The sequence below is a fragment of the Anas platyrhynchos genome, chromosome 1, assembly GCF_047663525.1.
Source record: "Anas platyrhynchos isolate ZD024472 breed Pekin duck chromosome 1, IASCAAS_PekinDuck_T2T, whole genome shotgun sequence".
Classification (NCBI taxonomy): Eukaryota; Metazoa; Chordata; class Aves; order Anseriformes; family Anatidae; genus Anas; species Anas platyrhynchos.
This window is the reverse complement of record NC_092587.1, coordinates 193,509,209-193,527,700: the sequence shown is the minus strand read 5'-3', so window position 1 is coordinate 193,527,700 and position 18,492 is coordinate 193,509,209. Positions and strand designations below refer to the sequence as shown.

General features: G+C 39.7%; 1 protein-coding gene across 3 annotated transcripts in view; it reads left to right on the top strand.

Annotated features, from left to right (window-relative positions):
- Positions 1-2,633: 2,633 nt before the first annotated feature.
- The window catches only part of LOC101801794 (rho GTPase-activating protein 42), a 168,629-nt gene continuing 152,770 nt past the window's right edge, over positions 2,634-18,492 (top strand). For 2 of the 3 annotated variants that reach the window (XM_072032761.1, XM_072032762.1), the window contains exon 1: positions 2,634-3,146. In XM_072032761.1, the coding sequence (XP_071888862.1) occupies positions 2,993-3,146 (154 nt within the window). In that variant the 5' untranslated portion in view covers positions 2,634-2,992. The remainder of the gene's footprint in view (positions 3,147-18,492) is intronic. The other variant, XM_027467816.3, reaches the window with a different exon arrangement.

Below are 18,492 nucleotides of genomic sequence, written 5' to 3'. Positions count from 1 at the left end.
GTCCCTCCCACGGGATGCTGTCCTTCCCGAACTGAACCTGTGTGGGCTGCCCATGGGCTAGCTGCTGGGCTTTGCTCACAGAGGCCACCCCTGCAGCTTCCCTGCCACTAAACCTTTGCCATGTAAACCCAATACAGGAGGGACTGTTGATCTGCTTGAGGGTAGAAAGACTCTGCAGAGGGATCTGGATGGGCTAGGTAGATGGGCCAAATCCAGTTGTATGGCATTCATCAAGAAGTGCTTTGCCCTGCACTTCGTTCATAACAACCCCAGGCAGCAAATACAGGCTTGGAGAAGACTGGCTGGAAGACTGCCCAGCAGAAAAGGACCTGGGGATATTGTTTGACAGCTGGTTGAACATTGGCCAAAAAAGAACAATGGCATCCTGGTCTGCAACAGAAATAGTGTGGCCAGAAGGACTAGGGAATTGATTGTACCCTTCTGTGTGGCACCGGGGAAACTGCACCTCTAATATTGTGTTCAGTTTTGGGCTCACGGATGTTGAGTTGCTTACATGTAGAGAAGTGCAGAGAAGCTGGTGATGGAACTAGAAAATAAGTAGTATGAGGAGTATCAGGAACTGGAGTTGTTTAGTCTGGAAAAGGGGAGGCTGAGGGGAGACCTCATCACTTGCTACAACTACAGGAAAGAAGGTTGCAGTGAGGAGGACGTCGGTGTCTTTTCTCGGGTGACAGAGTGACAGGATGTGAGGAAACGGCCTCACATTGCGCCAGGGGAGACTTTGATTGGATAACAGCAAGAACTTTTTCATGGACAGGGTGGTTAGGCTTTAAAACAAACTGCCCAGAAAAGCAGTGTAATCTTCATCCCTGGAGGTATTTAAGAGACTTGTAGATGTGGCGCTAGGAGACATGATTAATGACTTGTTTGGCCAGGTTGATGGGTGGACTTGATGAACTTGAAGGTCATTTCTGACCTAGATGATTCTATGATTCAATGATGTTACTGCTTTCTAAATTACATCAAATAAACATGGTAGAAAGACAGTCTTTTCAGCTACTGGATGACACTGAAGGAAGAACAAGTGTGCCTAAAATGATTCTATGAATATATGAAAACTAATTTTTAATAATCAGAGAAGAGTATATTTTGAACATCCTTCCAGTAGTTATACTAGGTGGGGGATTGTTTGTTTACAAGAGAGACTATATGCTAGTGCCTGAAAAAGCAAGGTAACAAACTTGTTAACTCAACATTTTCCAGTCTTATTCCTCTTATTACTAAAAAAAATGAATTTGTCTCAGGCAGCATGTTGATGAACACAGTTTTGTGGTCAGTATGAACTGAAAGAGTCTTAAAAGCATCTGTTAATATGAACATAGACAGTTAGTTTGTAGAGTGCCTTATGGGCAGAAACTCTCAGCCCAGTAAAGCCAGAGCATTACTTTTTTCACTTCTGCAGGCCATACAGTTAGAAACTACAGCATATTTTCTGTATTTCTAGTACCTACAGAAAACTGTTGTGAATATGAAGAAGTGAGCTTTGACAAACAATTAAAAAGTGTGAAGAACACAAATTGCATAAAGGAACTACACGCAACAGCATTGAGCCTTCCCCCATCTTCACAGTTGAATTGTGTAAATGAGAAGGCTGAGAATGATTTGATAGCAGGAGTGCATGGACAGCTAAGAGAAGCATCATCTTCCTGATTGGTAAGACACTGGTGAGTTTTTGGTAAGGCATTGGTTGTGCTTAAGATCATTGTGTGGCCAGTGTTGATGGTTGTTTCCAATGGAGTTGCTCACTACTTGAAGGTGTGTTCATAAGACAGCTCTTGTTAAAAACAGCACATACAATTTGTATACATATTTGTAATACTGCCACATATTTGTATACTGCCACAGTATGTTGGAAAGAAATCACTCCAGAATAACATATAAGAATCATCCAAACTGCTTTGGTTTGCTGAGATAAACCCACCAGCATACTTGAAAAACACCACTTTGTTGTCGTAACCAGGCTTGCAGTTTCTTCAGGTTGGCGTTGGCTCAGCTGTATAGCCACAGAGCAATCAAGCACCATGGGCGTTCCTAGCATTTGTTTGCTATTTCCTCGGTCTGCACCTCCCTCTCTCCTCCTCCTTTACCTTTTGCTGCTCTCTCGTCTCATTACCCACCCTCGAAGGAGTGTCACCCTGCCGCAGGCCCTCGCAAGCACAGCAGGCCTGCACTGGGGTGCCATGGCAGATCCCCAGGTGCTGTGGGTGAGCTGGGGACCACTGCCCGAGCCCAGAGCTCCTCCAGCTGTGGCAACCTGGCTTACAGTTCACCTTTGCTGGACAAAGGTGGGCCACACTCCTCCACACTAGCCCGTGGCTCTGTATAAATAAACCGTTCTCCTTCCTGCACACAAGTTTATAAGTTCTTGTTTTAACTGGGCACTAAGCTTTGCCTCCCGCAGCCTCCACAGAGGTGCTCCTCACACCCCGAGCTCCCCTCGCAGCTACCCCTCAGCCTTCCAGCTCCCGATCTGGATCCTTCCTCCTTCCCCCTGTGCCCCCGAAATCCCCCAAGGCAGGGCAGGGCAGAGGCTGTCCTCCTGCCCTCGCTGCCCCGTCCGAGCCGAGCCCGGGTGGCGCCGCCGCTGGAGGGCAGAGCACGAAGGGGGCGGCGGGGAGCGAGGGGCGGGCACTGCCGGGGCCTCATCCCCGCCGTGTGAGCATGCTGCGGCGGGAAGAGGAGGAGGAAGAAGAGGAGGAGGAGGGCTTCCTCGGCCGGGCCGGGGGAGGTTCAGACTGAACTTCGGGCCGGGGAAGGAGGAAGGCAGAGCGCTGCCGGAAGCCACGGAGCGGCGGCGCCCCGCGGGCAGCATGTAGCTGGGTGACAGCCGCCCGAGCGCCGCCTGCCTCTTCCCCGCCGCCCAGGGCACCGAGGGGCCGGTGCTGCGGGGTCGGGAGCCTCCCTTCTCCTTTCTCCCCTCTCGCCTCAGCTCCCCCAGGCTCCCCGCAGCGCCGTCCCTCCGCCGCTGACCATGGGGCTGCCCACGCTGGAGTTCAGCGACTCCTACTTGGACAGCCCGGATTTCAGGGAGCGCCTCAAGTGCCACGAGATCGAGCTGGAGAGGACGAACAAGTTCATCAAGGAGCTCATTAAGGACGGCAGCCTCCTCATCGGGGCCCTGCGGAGTGAGTGGGGCGGGGGGCGGCGGCGGGCGGGGGAAGAGGCTTCTTTTGTTTGAATGGGCGCCGGGAGCGGGCTCCCCTGCCGGCAGCCGGAGAAAAACCTCCCGTAAACTTTTCTTCCCCAGCTCCCTCCTCGCCGCTTTGCCTTCGTCTGGCCACCGGAGGGGCTTGGGGGGCTGCCCGGGGCCGGGCGGGGACATAGGGGGGACCCCGAGGGGACCCGGAGGCCGAGGCCGCGGGAGGGAGGCAGGGAGAGATGGAAGGAGGCAGAGATGGAGCGGGGGAATGGAAGAGGGAGACAGGGAAGGAGGCAGGGAGGCCGGCCTCGAGGGGCTGGAAGTGGTCCCTTCTGGGGTATTGGAAAGGTTTTTGCTCAGGGAGGTGGTGGAGTCACCGTCCCTGGGGGTGGTTAAGGGAAGGTTGGACCTGGCGCTTAGGGACATGGGTTAGTGGGTGACATTGGTGGTAGGGGGACAGTTGGACCAGATGATCTTGGAGGTCTTCTTCAGCCTTCACGATTCAACGAACGGGGACGGCTGTACCAAAGTGGTGAAGCAGGACTTTGTGTGAATTTGTGTGGAGCAAGTTTATGATCCCTCCCTCAGTCCTGACTGCTGTTGCGTACTTTTAATAGCAATAATAACATTACCGAAGTTAACATACTAACAAATAAAACAGTTACATATCTTTATTAACTAGCAACTTTGCTACTGATAACGTGGTACTTATTTTGGAAGATTTTGAAAGAAAAGCTCAGGATGAACGGTGTTGTACTTCTCAAGTTCCGTGAGGTGACAAATGACAGCTTTCCTGAGTGTGAAAATGGCCCTCCCGCTTTGAAAAGCGTAAAGTGAAGATTAAGGACTGCCACCAGCATTACTAGACTCAGCTTGCACTGCTCTGTGTTAGCTATTGCCACCTACTTCTTGCCTTTAACTCACTTAGGATCTCTTTTATACATTGCCCAGTGCTTGCCTTCATGTAGACATGGCTTACAGCTTCTTGTGCTGTGAGATGTTTAAGGAAAAAAAGGCACTTAAAATGATCCTTGAAGTATCTACCACGTTGACACAATATGCTATATTTACAGAGTGGAAAGGTAGTATTGCTCTTTATTAGGATTGGAACAGGTGTTACCATAAAATCCTCAGCTCACAGAAAATCTAACTGATGCTAACCCAGAGTCTGAACCCAAAGTTTGTCTCTTTAGCTGGAACAGAAATTCAAATTTTGTTGATCTTTGATGATTTTGTTCTGCTAGAAGCAGAATTCAATATTAATTGTACTTCTGCATGTCCCATACTTTATCCCATAGTTAAGGTATAGTGTTGCCATTACATAAAGCAACTATTGGCTTTTTAAGACTTTTGTCATAGAAGTACACGTATTTCTGGACTCATCTCTGTATTAGGGAGTAGCTGGATACAAGCCTAGTATCTCTTGTAAACTTGTATTAAATTTAATATATTTATGTATCTGTGCCCATAGAATATGAGGTGGTAGATTATTCTGAAAATCTACGTGTATCTGTGTGTATGTGTTATGTATACACATATATATAAGCATAAACTCAGTGGTACATTTCCCCTTCCAGAGCCAAAAAGATTGTTTCTCAGATTTATTTCAGATTTTCTATTTGCTAAAGAGCCTTCTCCATAAAACAGGAAATTGGAGCTTGTTTAAAGTGGTGAACATGTAAGTTTTTATTAAACTTAAGGCTGGTTCTGTACAGTGCTGTGCTCAAGGAGTCATGACAGGAGATGATGCCACACTGGTGCTTTTTATCCTGGTCTAGCACTGGAATTTGGCTGCTTTTTGTTCCAGATCAGACATAAACAAATACAACTTTCTTCTTAAGTTGTCAAAGAAAGAATACTGACGGATGAACTTTGTTCTTGAGAAGTAATTTAGACCTTGATTTTGAAGTGAGTAATCCCATTATCTTTGTGAAGACTACAAGTAAGTCCTTGCTAGATATAGAGCTTATATCTCCATGTTTAACAATTCTGTCCGTCTTCAGGAACAAGTGCTATTTCTGCCACAAGTAACTGCAACCTAACCTGCAAGTTCCCCTGTTTTTTAAAACTTCTTAGTTCAAATGTTACAGTGTTTGACACAATGCTTATTGTATTCTATGTGCAACTTTAAAGTGCTGTGCGCTAGAGTCTTTTAGCCTTAGGAAAGTGAAGTCTGTCCTTGTAAGAAATATTTCTACTTGTTCATTTCAAATCCCTTAGTTTTGTGACCACGCATTCCACAGAATACTGCCTCAGTCCCTGTGTTAAGACAGCTTGGGAATTGCCTGAATTTTTCTCAGTAAAATGAAAATACTTTTTTTTTTTTATACTGTAGGCTGTGGTGCAGATGCTGCACAGTGTACCAGTTAAGGTAAATAGAAGTATCTTAGTTTTTCTGAAATAGAGAACCTTGGACTCATTAAAACACACTGGCTACTCCTACCCAGTTTTAAAGTTGACACAGTGTAAAGTATTTGTGCAATATTTATTTATTTATTTATTTGAAGATCTAATCAAATGATGGAGTAGTTGGCTTCAGTGCTGAACTCCTGTGATTTGGTTGTTATGATTTAATAACCTGCAAGCACTGGAGAACAGCAAATATTATTTACCCTGATTTATGTCTTTAGGTGATCTAGGATTTTTCATTTACATGTCATTTTGGAGGCTCAGTCCTGTTAGGGAAAAATTCAGACTCATGCAGAGCTTTAGTGGAAATGAATTTTGGAATACATCCTTCCTGACTATGTTTAGGGAAGAGACAGTGAAGGTGACATAATGCAGTTAGAAAATACCATAATCTCTTAAGTTGTCTAAATGTAAGATGAATCTATGGTATGTGCATGGCTTTTCAGATAGAGTCAAACTTCTATATTAAAGGTTACAGTACATACATTTGTGCATAAGCCAGTATCTAAATGCAATGTTAAAAAAATACATGAGACACTTAAACCAAAGGTAGAACAAATACACCTAAAGTAGCATGCAGACTTTTTGCATTTTAATTGTTATAGTGGTCGCAAGATGAGGTCACTTTTTATTTTGATGTGGTTCTTTCACATTCATTTTGAAGAATACTTCTTTCTAAAGTAATATACAGAGCCCTAATAATGTGCTGTCTGAAGTAGCAGTTGACTATTGTGAATGCAGAGATAACAAATAGTGCTGGGATTGGTGTCAAATCCTTAGCACCTTTTCCTAATGCATTTTGCAGTTTCCTTCTCTTTCTAAATACGGAAGACTATTGGGGAGTACACCAGAAGAGCACAGATCATGTGATCCAGTTTAATTATAGGTGGAGAATTCCCATTTGTATGGTCATTGTGCTTACTTCAGCCTTATCCTACAGTTGGTATCTCAGTGATAGACTGCGTTTCTTGTTACATCAACTGAGATGCTAAATACATTGTTCTCTCTTGAAAGGCTCATTTTATGCATGTACGTTATCTTTCTACAAAGACTTAACTCTGTGTGTAGGGGCAATTAAGTAGGTTTGTGTATTTTTATTTGGTACATCTGGAGGAAGGTTTCCTTGTCTTTAACTTCCAAGTTAGGAAAAAAAAAATTAAAACAAAACACAAAACTTTTTCTGAAAATAATTAGATAACACTTGATTTTGTAAGTTCTTCAGGCATCTAATTTAAAAGATCTTCTAGATACATGTTTAAAATGCTTAAATGTTTAACTTGGCGAAGTCCACCCATAGTCCACTCCTGAACCAGAATTGAAATTTTTTCTTTTCATTGATTCTAGCAAATTTTAAAAGTTAAATTTTAAAAGTTAAATTTTAAAATTTTAAAAGTTTAATTTTAAGAGTTAAAGTATCAAATCAGTGTTTTTTGTACTTTTTGCTAGTACTGTACTTTGTAATGTCCTTCCTTACTAGTAGTTGCTTTGTGAAAAAGCAACCTAATCTGGGGGGTTGTCATATAGAATATGTAGGAAATTTCATTATAGAAAGACTTGTATACTTTTAATTTCTGTAGTAAGGTCTACTGGTGGGCCCAAATTGTTCTGAATATTATATTAAACAATCCAAAAAAGTAACATGTATCTCGTTCAGATATCTCATGGCTTATTTCTGTGCAGAAGCCTTCAGTTCTACCCTCTGATTTTTGATGGCCTTCTTTCTGCATCTTAGTTGCTATTTTAGCTATAACTTTACGCATTCAAAGACTTGAGCCGCATAAGTTTTGGTTTAAATGGTTGGAAGTTCAGTGCATTCACAGTTGATTTAAGTAATGCCATACCTTTTAAAGTGCTTTAAATTGTAATGCAGAGCTGCAGTGTAATAGAAAAGTTAACAGATACCTTTAGGTATTTGTAATTACTAGCAATCTTTACTTTTTGTTAGCATTGTCCTTTTTTTTTTTTTTTACTAGCAGAATTAGTAACTTGAAGTGCTTGATTTTATTTTGCTTAACACAGAGAAACAGGCACAAGATAGAAAGAAATACCGTCTTTTTTACTAGAGCTTTTATATAAATTCCACACAAAAAAAGACTGCCTCTAAACTGTTTTGACATACAGTATTCACGAGTGCTTTTTTGCCTCATAAACCTAATTATAAAAGTGCAGAGGTGAACCTGGCTATTTATACAGTAACCTTTGAGGTAAGCTGGCTGTAAGAAAAAAAAAAAAAAAAAAAAAAAAGAGAGAGAGACAAAATTAGTGCATAAGAAGCTATGATCTTGTTATTTCTCTTGGGGATTTTTTTTAATGTAAAAAAACTTCTGTATCTTTCCAGAGAAAGATACATTTTTCCAGATATCTTGGTCTCACATGTTCTCATGTGCTAATATCTTTTTAAATGTCTTTTCCAGATCCCAACTGCAGCAGAAGTGAGTTCATTGAATAATAACTGCTGAAGTTTGGTAGCAATCATTCTAGTTTTTAAATTTAGTTTCTAAGTAAAAACAACCAATTCTTCATATTCCATATGAATACTATGATGGGGAACATGGAATCATAAAAGTATGGCTTGCTCTTGAGAATTTCAGGCGTAATTCACATCGCCTTTGCAAATGGATTGTTCTTAGCTGTTTTAGTCATATAATTCCAAAATGCATAACTCGTCTTTCATAGTTAGGTTGGGTGAGCGGCAGGGCAATACAATAGCTTGCATTTCTTAGTCTAAATAAATGATTCATTGCCCCCAGGTTGAAAAAACAAAACTTTGTACTGCTTTTTCTACTGTCCTGTTCAGCTTCTGCTGCTCTTGCACTGAGTGTTCAGTGGATTATGGACATAATTCTTAAAAATAGCTTCAACAGCATTCAGCCTTTCATGCAAAGATACTAATGATAAGCTGGTTCTTGGCCAGAGAAGGAGCTTAATTGCTTCCTCTAGTGTTTAAAGCAGCTGCAGTCTGTATTGTATTATATTATCTTTAACAAAATGTATACGGAGAAAGCAAATACTAGCATGTCGTGATCTATTATGAAGCACTGTATTTTCTGCCTATCATATGATTTTGAACCAAGAAAGCATGAAAGGGAATTCCCATGCTATCAGTAACAACTACTGTGTTACTAAGTCCTGAAATGACTCAGCATGGGCGTTCTTCTGTCTTAATATTGAAACATGTATTCTGCAGAGAAATGTTGTAACTGGATAAAGTCAGGTTACCAGAGGAGTAATTTAGTGTTTACAAATGTCATATGAAGTGATGTCTCTGATTTAAGAAATTTATTTATTTATTTATTTATTTGTTTTAAAACTATATTTAAACTTTTAAAGTGTTTTCTGAAAATAATAAATTTAATCTGTTTCTTAGTGGTCCAATTGGCTTTTTGTCTACTACATGCTTCATTTGCTATGAATACAAGAACTGTATTTATTAATAAGGAACCAGCTGTTTCATGAATATTGTCTTTACTATAATGGAAAATATGATGCTGTGGTTGCTGAACTTGAACAGATCTCTTGGGTTTTCGTGGGCAGAAGCACTACAGCAACTTGCAATTTCCTGTAATGGGTAACTAACTTATCAGTTGTCCTCTGTGAAAAATATAGAGGACAATGCTGTTCTTCTTTCTACTGAAGTGATATTTGAGGCAGTGCTTTTTCTTTGCTTTTATATTTTGTCCTATAATGTCAAAACTGTCATTATACATTTGGAATAAGGGGGATTAAGGTATTTAGGAGCATCATGGATTTCTTCGTTGTTAAATCAGATCTCCTTCTAGTCTTGTATCATGTAATTCCTACTTGTCAAATTCAATTTTAAAAGCAGTTTTTATCCTTACTCTTTCTTCTGGAAGACTGTTCTAGAACCATGTTACTCTGAGGATTGAGTAATTTATTAAAAATAAATTTAATCTGGAAATCCTAACTTGTTTATGCTCATTTTCCTTTCACTCTACTCTTCTGTACTGTTGTTTATTTGTATTTGCCTGTGGAATAATCATGTCCTTTTGCTAGACTGAACAAGCTGTTCTCAACCTCTCTGCTAAGGGTTTCTCTGGTTTCTTGGTCATTTTAGTAGCTCCTTTCTAAACTTTTTTGAAATTACTTTTAAATATGCAGGACAGTTGAATACGAAATGGTGGAAACAAAAACTAATATGTATGGCAATGTACACAGGTTTGATCTTTGGTCATTGTATTTATGCTGTGAGAACATCAGTTCATTAAATGAAACCAATGTTTATGGTTCTCTTTTGATTGTGTGATGCTATGAATTCCTCAAGCATGATGAAAGGTGAAAAACTTTTGGGATCTTATAAGGAGCAGAAATAAAGTAAATATGAAGCTTAAGAAAAATAGCTTGACCTTTCTTCCCCATTAATAAGAGATTGGAGTACTGTTGGGTAGTAAGTTAACCTCCCATTGGCACCCCTTGAAGTGCACATAACTTTCATTAGAAAGATAATACGTTTCCCAGCACATTATGAACTCTGGGCTATATTACAGTATGGTTTTTTTTTGTTTGTTTTTTCCAGATCAGTCACATGTTATCAACTGGTTCCCTGTCCTGACTTATGCAAACTTGTCTTTCACAGGACACCAGAAGCTTCAACAACATGTTGTGTGTTGCGTAGTATAATTCGGGCATGGGAAAAGAACATGGAAATTCTGTGTGCCTTCAGAAGTCTTATCTTCTTTTAGCTTAGTATTCAAAGCTGGATACAAGGCGCTGCAATGTGTAGGTTGTGTATTTGATATTTTGCAAGGTGCTTAAAAGAGGTTTGGATGCCAGGTGTGCATTGTTGTGTCTACAAAGGTACTCTTCTGTTCACTGAAAGTTATTATGTAAGTGAAAACAGGTATTGCCAACAGAATTATTTTTCTTCTGTAAAGAGCCATTAAGTGAAATAAACATAATGAAAACATAAAACGGGTAGAAGTAAGAAGACCCAATGTGATTTGGTCCTGTAGAATTATTAGAACAAATAAGCCTCTTGTATTAATTATTCTTTGCCTTCTGTGCTTTAGGAAAAATCTTCCTTTCTCCTTAGGTTTCTCATAGTAGGGGATGCAGCAAGATATGTTCAGGATTTTTTTTGCCTCCAATCAACAGCACAGATACTAGTAGTGGGTCAAATTTAATTTTTGTATCACTTGCTATTGTTTTAGGTAGTGTTGCTCAAATCAAATTTGTAATGAGTGTAATCAAATCTGTTTTCCTTAGCTGTGTACCTTTGAGCTTAGATCTTGTGAAGCCACAGTCAGCTTTGCTGATATTGTTTCATGACCACAGAGGGAGCGATTGATTTAGCTTGCTAATTAATGTTCTTGTGCGTGAGATGGAAGATACAGGCAGATGCTATTTTAAAAACAGGTCAGCAGTGGTGAGCAGAGTTCAGAAGTTATCCTTCCGTCTACTGGGAGAAAATGATGTCCCTAAGTCAGGAAAAGGATATTTGGTTGCGCTCTTACAGTGGACAGCTGAAGTAAGAGTTCCTCAGAGTTAGGAATCTGTTAGAGATGCAGTTAGGATGTTGTTCTCTGCTTTCTCCCAGCTCTCAAATGACCGTATATTCCACTGATGCCTATGAATCATGTATTTGAACAGCTCATTTCCTATATATATTTTTTTTGTTGAGGACCAGATTATCTCAATTAGGATGATTCCAGTAGGCTAAAGGATGCCTAAAAGAAACAAAAGCTGCGATACCTGTGTACTGCTTAGTTAAGGCAGGATGATTTTTCCTGTGCCATAATGTTAGGAATGGGGATTCACACAGCTGCCTCTGTTAGCAGATATCATAGTGGTTATATAAAATGCTTCATCTGACCTATGTCTTCTCAGTCTTCTTTATGTCTCTGGCCACACCTTTCTCATAAGGAACAACAACAGAAAAACCAACAGACCAACCCAACCACAAAACAAACCTCAGCCTTGTAAACAGCCTCTGAGGTCATTGCATTTACTACTGTGGGATAGTAGCAGTAACTTTCTACTGGGCACTCACTGACTTTGTTTCCCAATTAACTGTACACCACACAGTTAATACATTGTGGGATAGGTTGGTCTTCTTTGCAGCTATTTCAAATAAATGGTTTTTCTTCCTCTATCTAATAGGCATCATCCTTTCTCACATACCGTTCTAACTTAGGAATTTACAATTTAAGATGTGAAAGAGGAACAAAACCAACACCAAACCCACAGAAGTTAATAGCCCTTAAATCTGTGATCTGCTTTTAGTATCACTGTTATCACTGTTTTCTGTTTTTCACTTGTTCTCAGCCTCTTTCAGTTGTGGATTTTTGTTTTTCTCACGTTTCTTTTTTTGTTCCTTTTTTCTCTCCTGCTTTTCATAGATGCTGGTCCAGTGTTCTGTGTTTGTAATACCTCCCTGTTCTGAAGCATTAGCCAAGTTTGTGCCCAAGTCAGGATGGAAATAATAGATCAGATTAGTCTCAACGTCAGCCTTATTTAAATGATATCAAATAATGACATTCCTCTGGTTGAGTGTTGGCAGCAAAGCTTTTTCCTAGCTACTTCCTTATCTGTATAGCTTCTGTGCAAGTTCTCATCTTCTCCACCTTAATAATTAAACTTCCATTGTAGCTTGGTGTCATGTGCTTTACTGAAGGCTAGTTAGATAAGACCTGTTGTGTTCGTTTTTTGTTGTTGTTTGTTTTTTTTTTAATAATCTTTTGCCTTCTGTGAGAGAGAGATTCACTCATCTGGTGAAGTTTACCTTTGATAAATCTGCATTGCTTTTTACCCTCTTTTCTATCAATTTCCTTGAAAGCTTTTAATTAAAGCTTTTAATTGCTCTTTCCTTTGATCAGTGTTCTAAATTGCTTGATTTTAAGGTTAAACTTATGAAGCATTCTTGTTGGATCACTATGTTTGTTTCTTAAATATAAGTATATATTTGCTACATTTGACCAATTTAAAAATCTTTGATATTAAGATTGCTGATGTGATAGTTTTTCATTTTTGAATACTAATTCATATGAATTTCTTTTACCTTTTTCATATTGATAGCAGTGTTGCAAATTGAGGTTGATTTTGGATCATACTTTAATATTTAGGTTGTCTGTTTCTGTGCCATCTTACTGTGCTTTGACCCTCTTTGTTTCACGGCTTTATGAGGAGTGACATGGCACTTCATGGGTAGCTGGCTAAGCTCATGTGCCATTGGAGTTCCACTAGTGCCTGGTGCCAAACCTAGTTGTCTTTGCTTTTTAAAATACATCAATATACATGTATGGTTGAGTACTGACTTTTTTTCCCCTTATTGCCTGCCCAGTCTGTGATCTTCTACTTACATCTCCATACCATTTCTTCAGTGAACCCTGATTTAAATGTTTTATGCAGTTCTCCTTGCAACTGATGTGAAAATTGAAGGTATCTCATATCGTACATTTGGAGTTTCTTCATATGCAGTCACCTTTAAATTCAGCTTCCCTTAGCTGCTCAGATTTTGCTTTTTTGAAATGCAGAACTTTTGTTACAGGCTTATTTTATTTCTTTTTACTATTCTTCCATTTAATTTTAAACTAAATAAGCATGGGATTACTTAGGTTATTTTATTAGACAGGCTTTCGCCAAGTTACATATTCGTGAAATTTATCACACAGACTAGTTGTGCAGTAATCTTGAATTTAATTTTTATTTCCTACTCTAGCACTTTAGTCTCTGCCTTCTTCCATGAGCAACAGTGAAGTGGTTCAGTTGTCCAGGAGTTCTCCCAGAATCTGTAACTAAAGGAGGTTAATAGGGAGCATCCATCTGAAGCTACATTTTGATGCGTAATTTTAAGCCAGCTTTATTGCTAACCAAACAAACAGAAAACCTCCAGAGCCTACCCCTGCTGCTTTTCCCACTCTCAGCCCTTACTTCCACCCCCTCTTGTCCCGTAAGTGGTATTAGCATTGCTGTTTGCTCAGCTGCACGCTCTACCGGATTAGGGAACTAAACTAACCGTTCGTCTTTGCTGAATAATTTTTCATGAGTCCCAGTTCCCTGATTTGGGTTCCTTAAAAATACATATGGAAGTGCTCCTGCTGGCAGAGAACAGGGCAACCTGAAGTGTAAGTGCCTGAGGAAGTTGGTAGGGGGAAGAATAGGGACAGGGCATTAAAATACTGTTTGGTAGCAGTGACAGCTTACTTGTGTGTCAGCCAAAATTAATATACAAGTTACCAATGACAGCTAACACTCACATGGCACATTTGTTATATCTTCTGCAATAATTTTATTTTTTTTGAAGCTGAAGACGTGTGACTTCTGAGCTCATCTCTTCTCCCAAATGGGATTTTACAGGTTTCCAGTACATCTGTCTTTGGAAGAGACGCCTTCTTTTTGGTTCCTGTTCTGACAAGCAGCTGCCATCTGGGTGTTTGATGATTCAGGGTTATTTTCTTGTTGATGGGGAGAAGGGAATTTAGGAAAGGGAGGGAACATGGAGATTAATTATTTAAAAGCTGTTAAGACTTGTGACTTATAAATCATTAATAAGATGAGCACTCAGCTGATCTTTTAATTTTTCTGTTAAAGGTGTATCTTTTATGATGTCCTTCTTCATGCTTTCTCCAAAAATATGAGGGAGAACCTTTTGCTTCTAGAGAATTACCAAGTATAAAAAGTCTTTGCTCTTCTTCCCCCTTGCCCCTATCTCACTTCCATGTGAAGAAGAGCACGAATTCCTGGTAAAACAAGCAGTACATAGGGTAGGGTTTGTTAATAAAGACATTTTCTTTTAATTTTTCTTTCTACATGTATTTGAAAATGTCTTTTTTGGCTGTTATTTGGAATTACACAAGCAGGGTTAACTGACTGAATTTTAACGTTTGTCTGCTCTGATAGTTTGATTCATTATGCCAAATGTCAGCATAAACCTGTGGATCAGTAAAGCTTGCAGTTCTTTAAAGTGTCAGTCATTTAACTGAAGAGCAGGCAGAGTTCAGAATGTGGTAGCATCTTTATATCCAGCAGCCTTCCCACATCACCAGTGCAGTCATGGCTTAAGGAATACCATGGCTCCACTGTTACAGAAGTTTGCATTTCACTTTATGTCCATTCCTTGCATCTTCTCACCTTCTGTCCCACCTTGTCTGCCTTTAAACTTTTGCTTACTAATGATGATGAGGAGTGGAGGAAAACACAAAAATCAGTTTTTTTGAGGGATGTCCTATTTGTGTAAACTGTTACTTTAAATCCATGCATATTGTAGAGGGGTAGTTATTTGCCCTCTAACGTTAAAATGACCTGACGTTGCAAGAAGCATGCAAGTGGAACCTGGTGCTTTGAAAAATATTGCTCCATACCTAAGATTATCTATTAAAATATATATATTTTTTATCAGTCCTCTGACTGCAATTAAACAAGCAGTATACTAATACTAGAAGAGAAAATTGAAACATGCTTTCACATCCCTCACATGAAGTTGCTAGTTAGGCTATGAAAAGGGAAGGTAGAGAGCTTTGGAGTTTACCTTCTGGGAAACTTTGAAACAATACTTGTTTTACTGTGCAAGAGGTAAAATCTTATTCTGTGGAAAAGCAGAAATTGTGAGAAGTCGAGACATTGTTCTCTGAGAGACTGCTACAGATAGAAACAACATGTTTGCATTAAAATACATCCTTAATTCATTAAGTAGTGTCCTGCATATTAACCTCTAATATAAACTGTTCTAGCTTGCATGCGTCTATAAAAATGGAGTCTGATTTAGCAGACAAATGAAGAAAAAAGCTACTTAATAAAAATTACAGTTAACTATAATAAAAATTATAGTTTGCTCTGCGTACCACAGAAGAGATTTGATGCTTTTACGAATCTTGGCTGGTGCTATGTGCTATTCATAAAAGGCCTATTAATTGTTGTTCATGCCTTTAAGAGTTAGGGATTGGAATTTGCGGAATCCTTTTAGTTTGATTCTTCATCTGATTTGCTCTTTGAGGAGTCGGACACTGGAGACTAGATAGAGTTCCAGTAGTTCAAAATAAACCTGATGAGAAGAAACGCTGCCTTCCATTGGTGATGGATCTGGTGCAATAGGACTAGGAGCCATAACAACGTATATGGGGTTAAAGTAATCCTTAGGATTTTTTTTTCTTTTTCATTAATTATGTACACATATTGTCACTGAAACTTAATACAGTTAGGAGTACTTCTTTTTTTTCTCCTTTCAGTTTCAGCATGCTATTGTCCAAGTCTGCTGGTAAAACTAGGAAAAATACTGCAGTTAGATTCATAAGCAAGCATCATGAAATGCCTGAAAAGCTGGTCTAGACTTATAAATCTCTATGATTTACTAATTGGCACGGGGTTTGGCTAAGATGATCTTTAATGGTCCCTTCCAACCCAAACCATTCTATGATTCCATGATTCTGTGATCTCAGCAAAGTTTCTCCTTGACAACTGCCAGTGCTTTGTTCCAGATTTTAGAAATTCTCTTGCTTCTTTCTTTGTGTTTTTAAAAAGTAAAATGAGGCTTCTGTGTTAAAAAAAAACTTGTTGTTTTTTTTTTTTATTGAGATTAAAGTAATATTGTTAGAATCACAGCAAATGTCACTCTTTGCATCCTTTGAAAATGTCCCAAACAGATTTTGAAGTCAAGAAATGCAGAATATGGTGTGCCTGCAGGCCAGTTAACATTGGCTGTGAAAAACAGTTGGTGGAGGAGGAAAATGAGTATATTTAATAAGCTGAACATGGGCCTGCAGACTGACAGATGCCAGAAATGTGTGATCTCTGGAAGGATAACTTCAAGGGTTTTATGAGTATTTGGTATATTTGGTACTTTTGTGGGTGTCAGGTCTCATTCTGCAGCTTGTTTTCAGGAGAATGCTGAAAAATTGTAAAGGATCACAGAAGACCTATAACAATACTCAGGCTACTTGGAAACTGCAGGCACCATAAAGCATTTGTTTTCTGCAAGTGCTTAATCCAAAGAGAAAGTTAAAGGTATCACAGGAAAGAAGTTTAATGGAAAGTTTCTCTGACAGACTGGTTATGTGAAGATCCAAGTGCTGGCAGAAGCTATACAAATTAAATGAGAAATGTGCAGCCATAAGGTTGGTGAGGCTTTTCATTAAGACTGTGATGTACTTTTCATTGCTGGAAACTTTTAAATCATCTAGATTTTTTTTGTTGTTGTTTTTGTTTTTTCCTAAATGTCAAGATCACTTACCTGCTGGACTTGGGGGGTTTTTTAACTGCTGAAGCTCTGTTCAGTAGCTGGCCTTGATCGCTTTGGTTCCTTTTGGCCTTAAAAGAAAAGTTTTCAGCCTAACTTCAAGTCTTCATGTTTACATTACTTGAATGTGTGTGGAGCTTTGAAATGTGGGGAGAATGCATCCTGTAGACATTTTATAGTTCAGTGTTCTTTGTGTTTTATAGTGCTTTCATGTGAGGCCTTCCTTCACATGAGGACTCCTTACTTGTCATCATTATGTGATTTGAAACTGAAGTGTTCTGAAGCAATAACTATCTGGATTTTTTTGTTGTTGGTAGTGTTTTTTATTCTTCCAATTTTTAGTTTTGAGTACTAGACTGGGTGTCCTACTTCAGAGTGTTCATATATGCAAGTGGAAATATACAATGAAACAAATCTAGACAGTTGAAGATGGTAATAGTACCTTTATTTCCATATGTACAGGTGCTAAATAAATATATTCAGTTCAAGTTGCTATGCTACAGGCATGTAAAGATAGCAAAACTAACATTTTTGAAATATTTTTAATATTAGGAAAGTGGCATTACAAGCTTATCTCATTAGCCTCTTGAGATATAGGTTGTCTGAAGTACTTCAAACATGTTAAAAATCTCATAGTTATTGTACATACACTGTTTTGTCATCTATTATCCTGACTGGTTTGATCTAAAAATAGACAAGTTGATTTAAAAACTCAGAAACGTGTCTCTAAACAAAATGTTTTAGCCACAAGTGTAAGCCTTGGCATTAGACTTCAAGAAGTTTTCTCCCAAATCCAGTCAGCGTGGTTGGCTTTTTCCTGTGTGAGTGTAGAACTGCTGCACTTTCACATTGTTAGGATCCTAAGACAAATGAGAGATCAAAAATATTTCATTTTATGAAAAGGGGTATAGACTCAGCAGTATGTTTTCTGCTTAATTAGCCACATGCTTGTATGCTGGGAGATTTCCTGGTACTTTAATGCAAGATTTTTAAGTGTGCACTGTAAGTTGTAATTCTTTTTGCTTAGTTCATTGAAGATGCCATAATCTGCACTTTGGCCAGTATGACATAGCTCATTTTTCTGTGGAGAAGGGAACTAAGATTATCACAGAATGGTTTGGGTTGGAAGAGACCTTAAAGATCACCCGGGTCCAACGCCCCTGGACAACTCCTGCTAGACCAAGATGCTCAAAGCCCCATCCAGCCTGGCCTTGAACACCTCCAGCGATGGGGCATCCACAGCTTCTCTGGGGAACCCGTGACAGGGCTTCACCAACCTCTGAGTAAAGAATTTCCTCCTAGCATCTGATCTAAATTTCCTCTCTTTCAGTTTAAAACCATTCCTCCTTGTCCTGTTACTACACCCCCTGACAAAGAGTCCCTCCCCAGCTTTCCTGTAGCCCCCTTTAGGTACTGGCAGGCTGCTTTAAGGTCTCCCCAGAGCCTTCTCTTCTCCAGGCTGAACAACCCCAACTCCCTCAGCCTGTCTTCACAGGAGAGGTGCTCCAGCCCCTTGATCATCCTTGTGGCCTTCCTCTGGGTTTGCTCTAATACTTTCATGTCCTTCTTGTGCTGGGGGCCCTGGAGCTGAACGCAGGGCTCCAGGTGAGGTCTCACAAGAGCCCTTCTCAGAGGGGGACAATCCCCTTCCTCACCCTGCTGGCCACACTGCTTTTGATGCAGCCCAGGATATGGTTGGCTTTCTGGGCTGGAAGCGCACATTGCCAGCTCATGT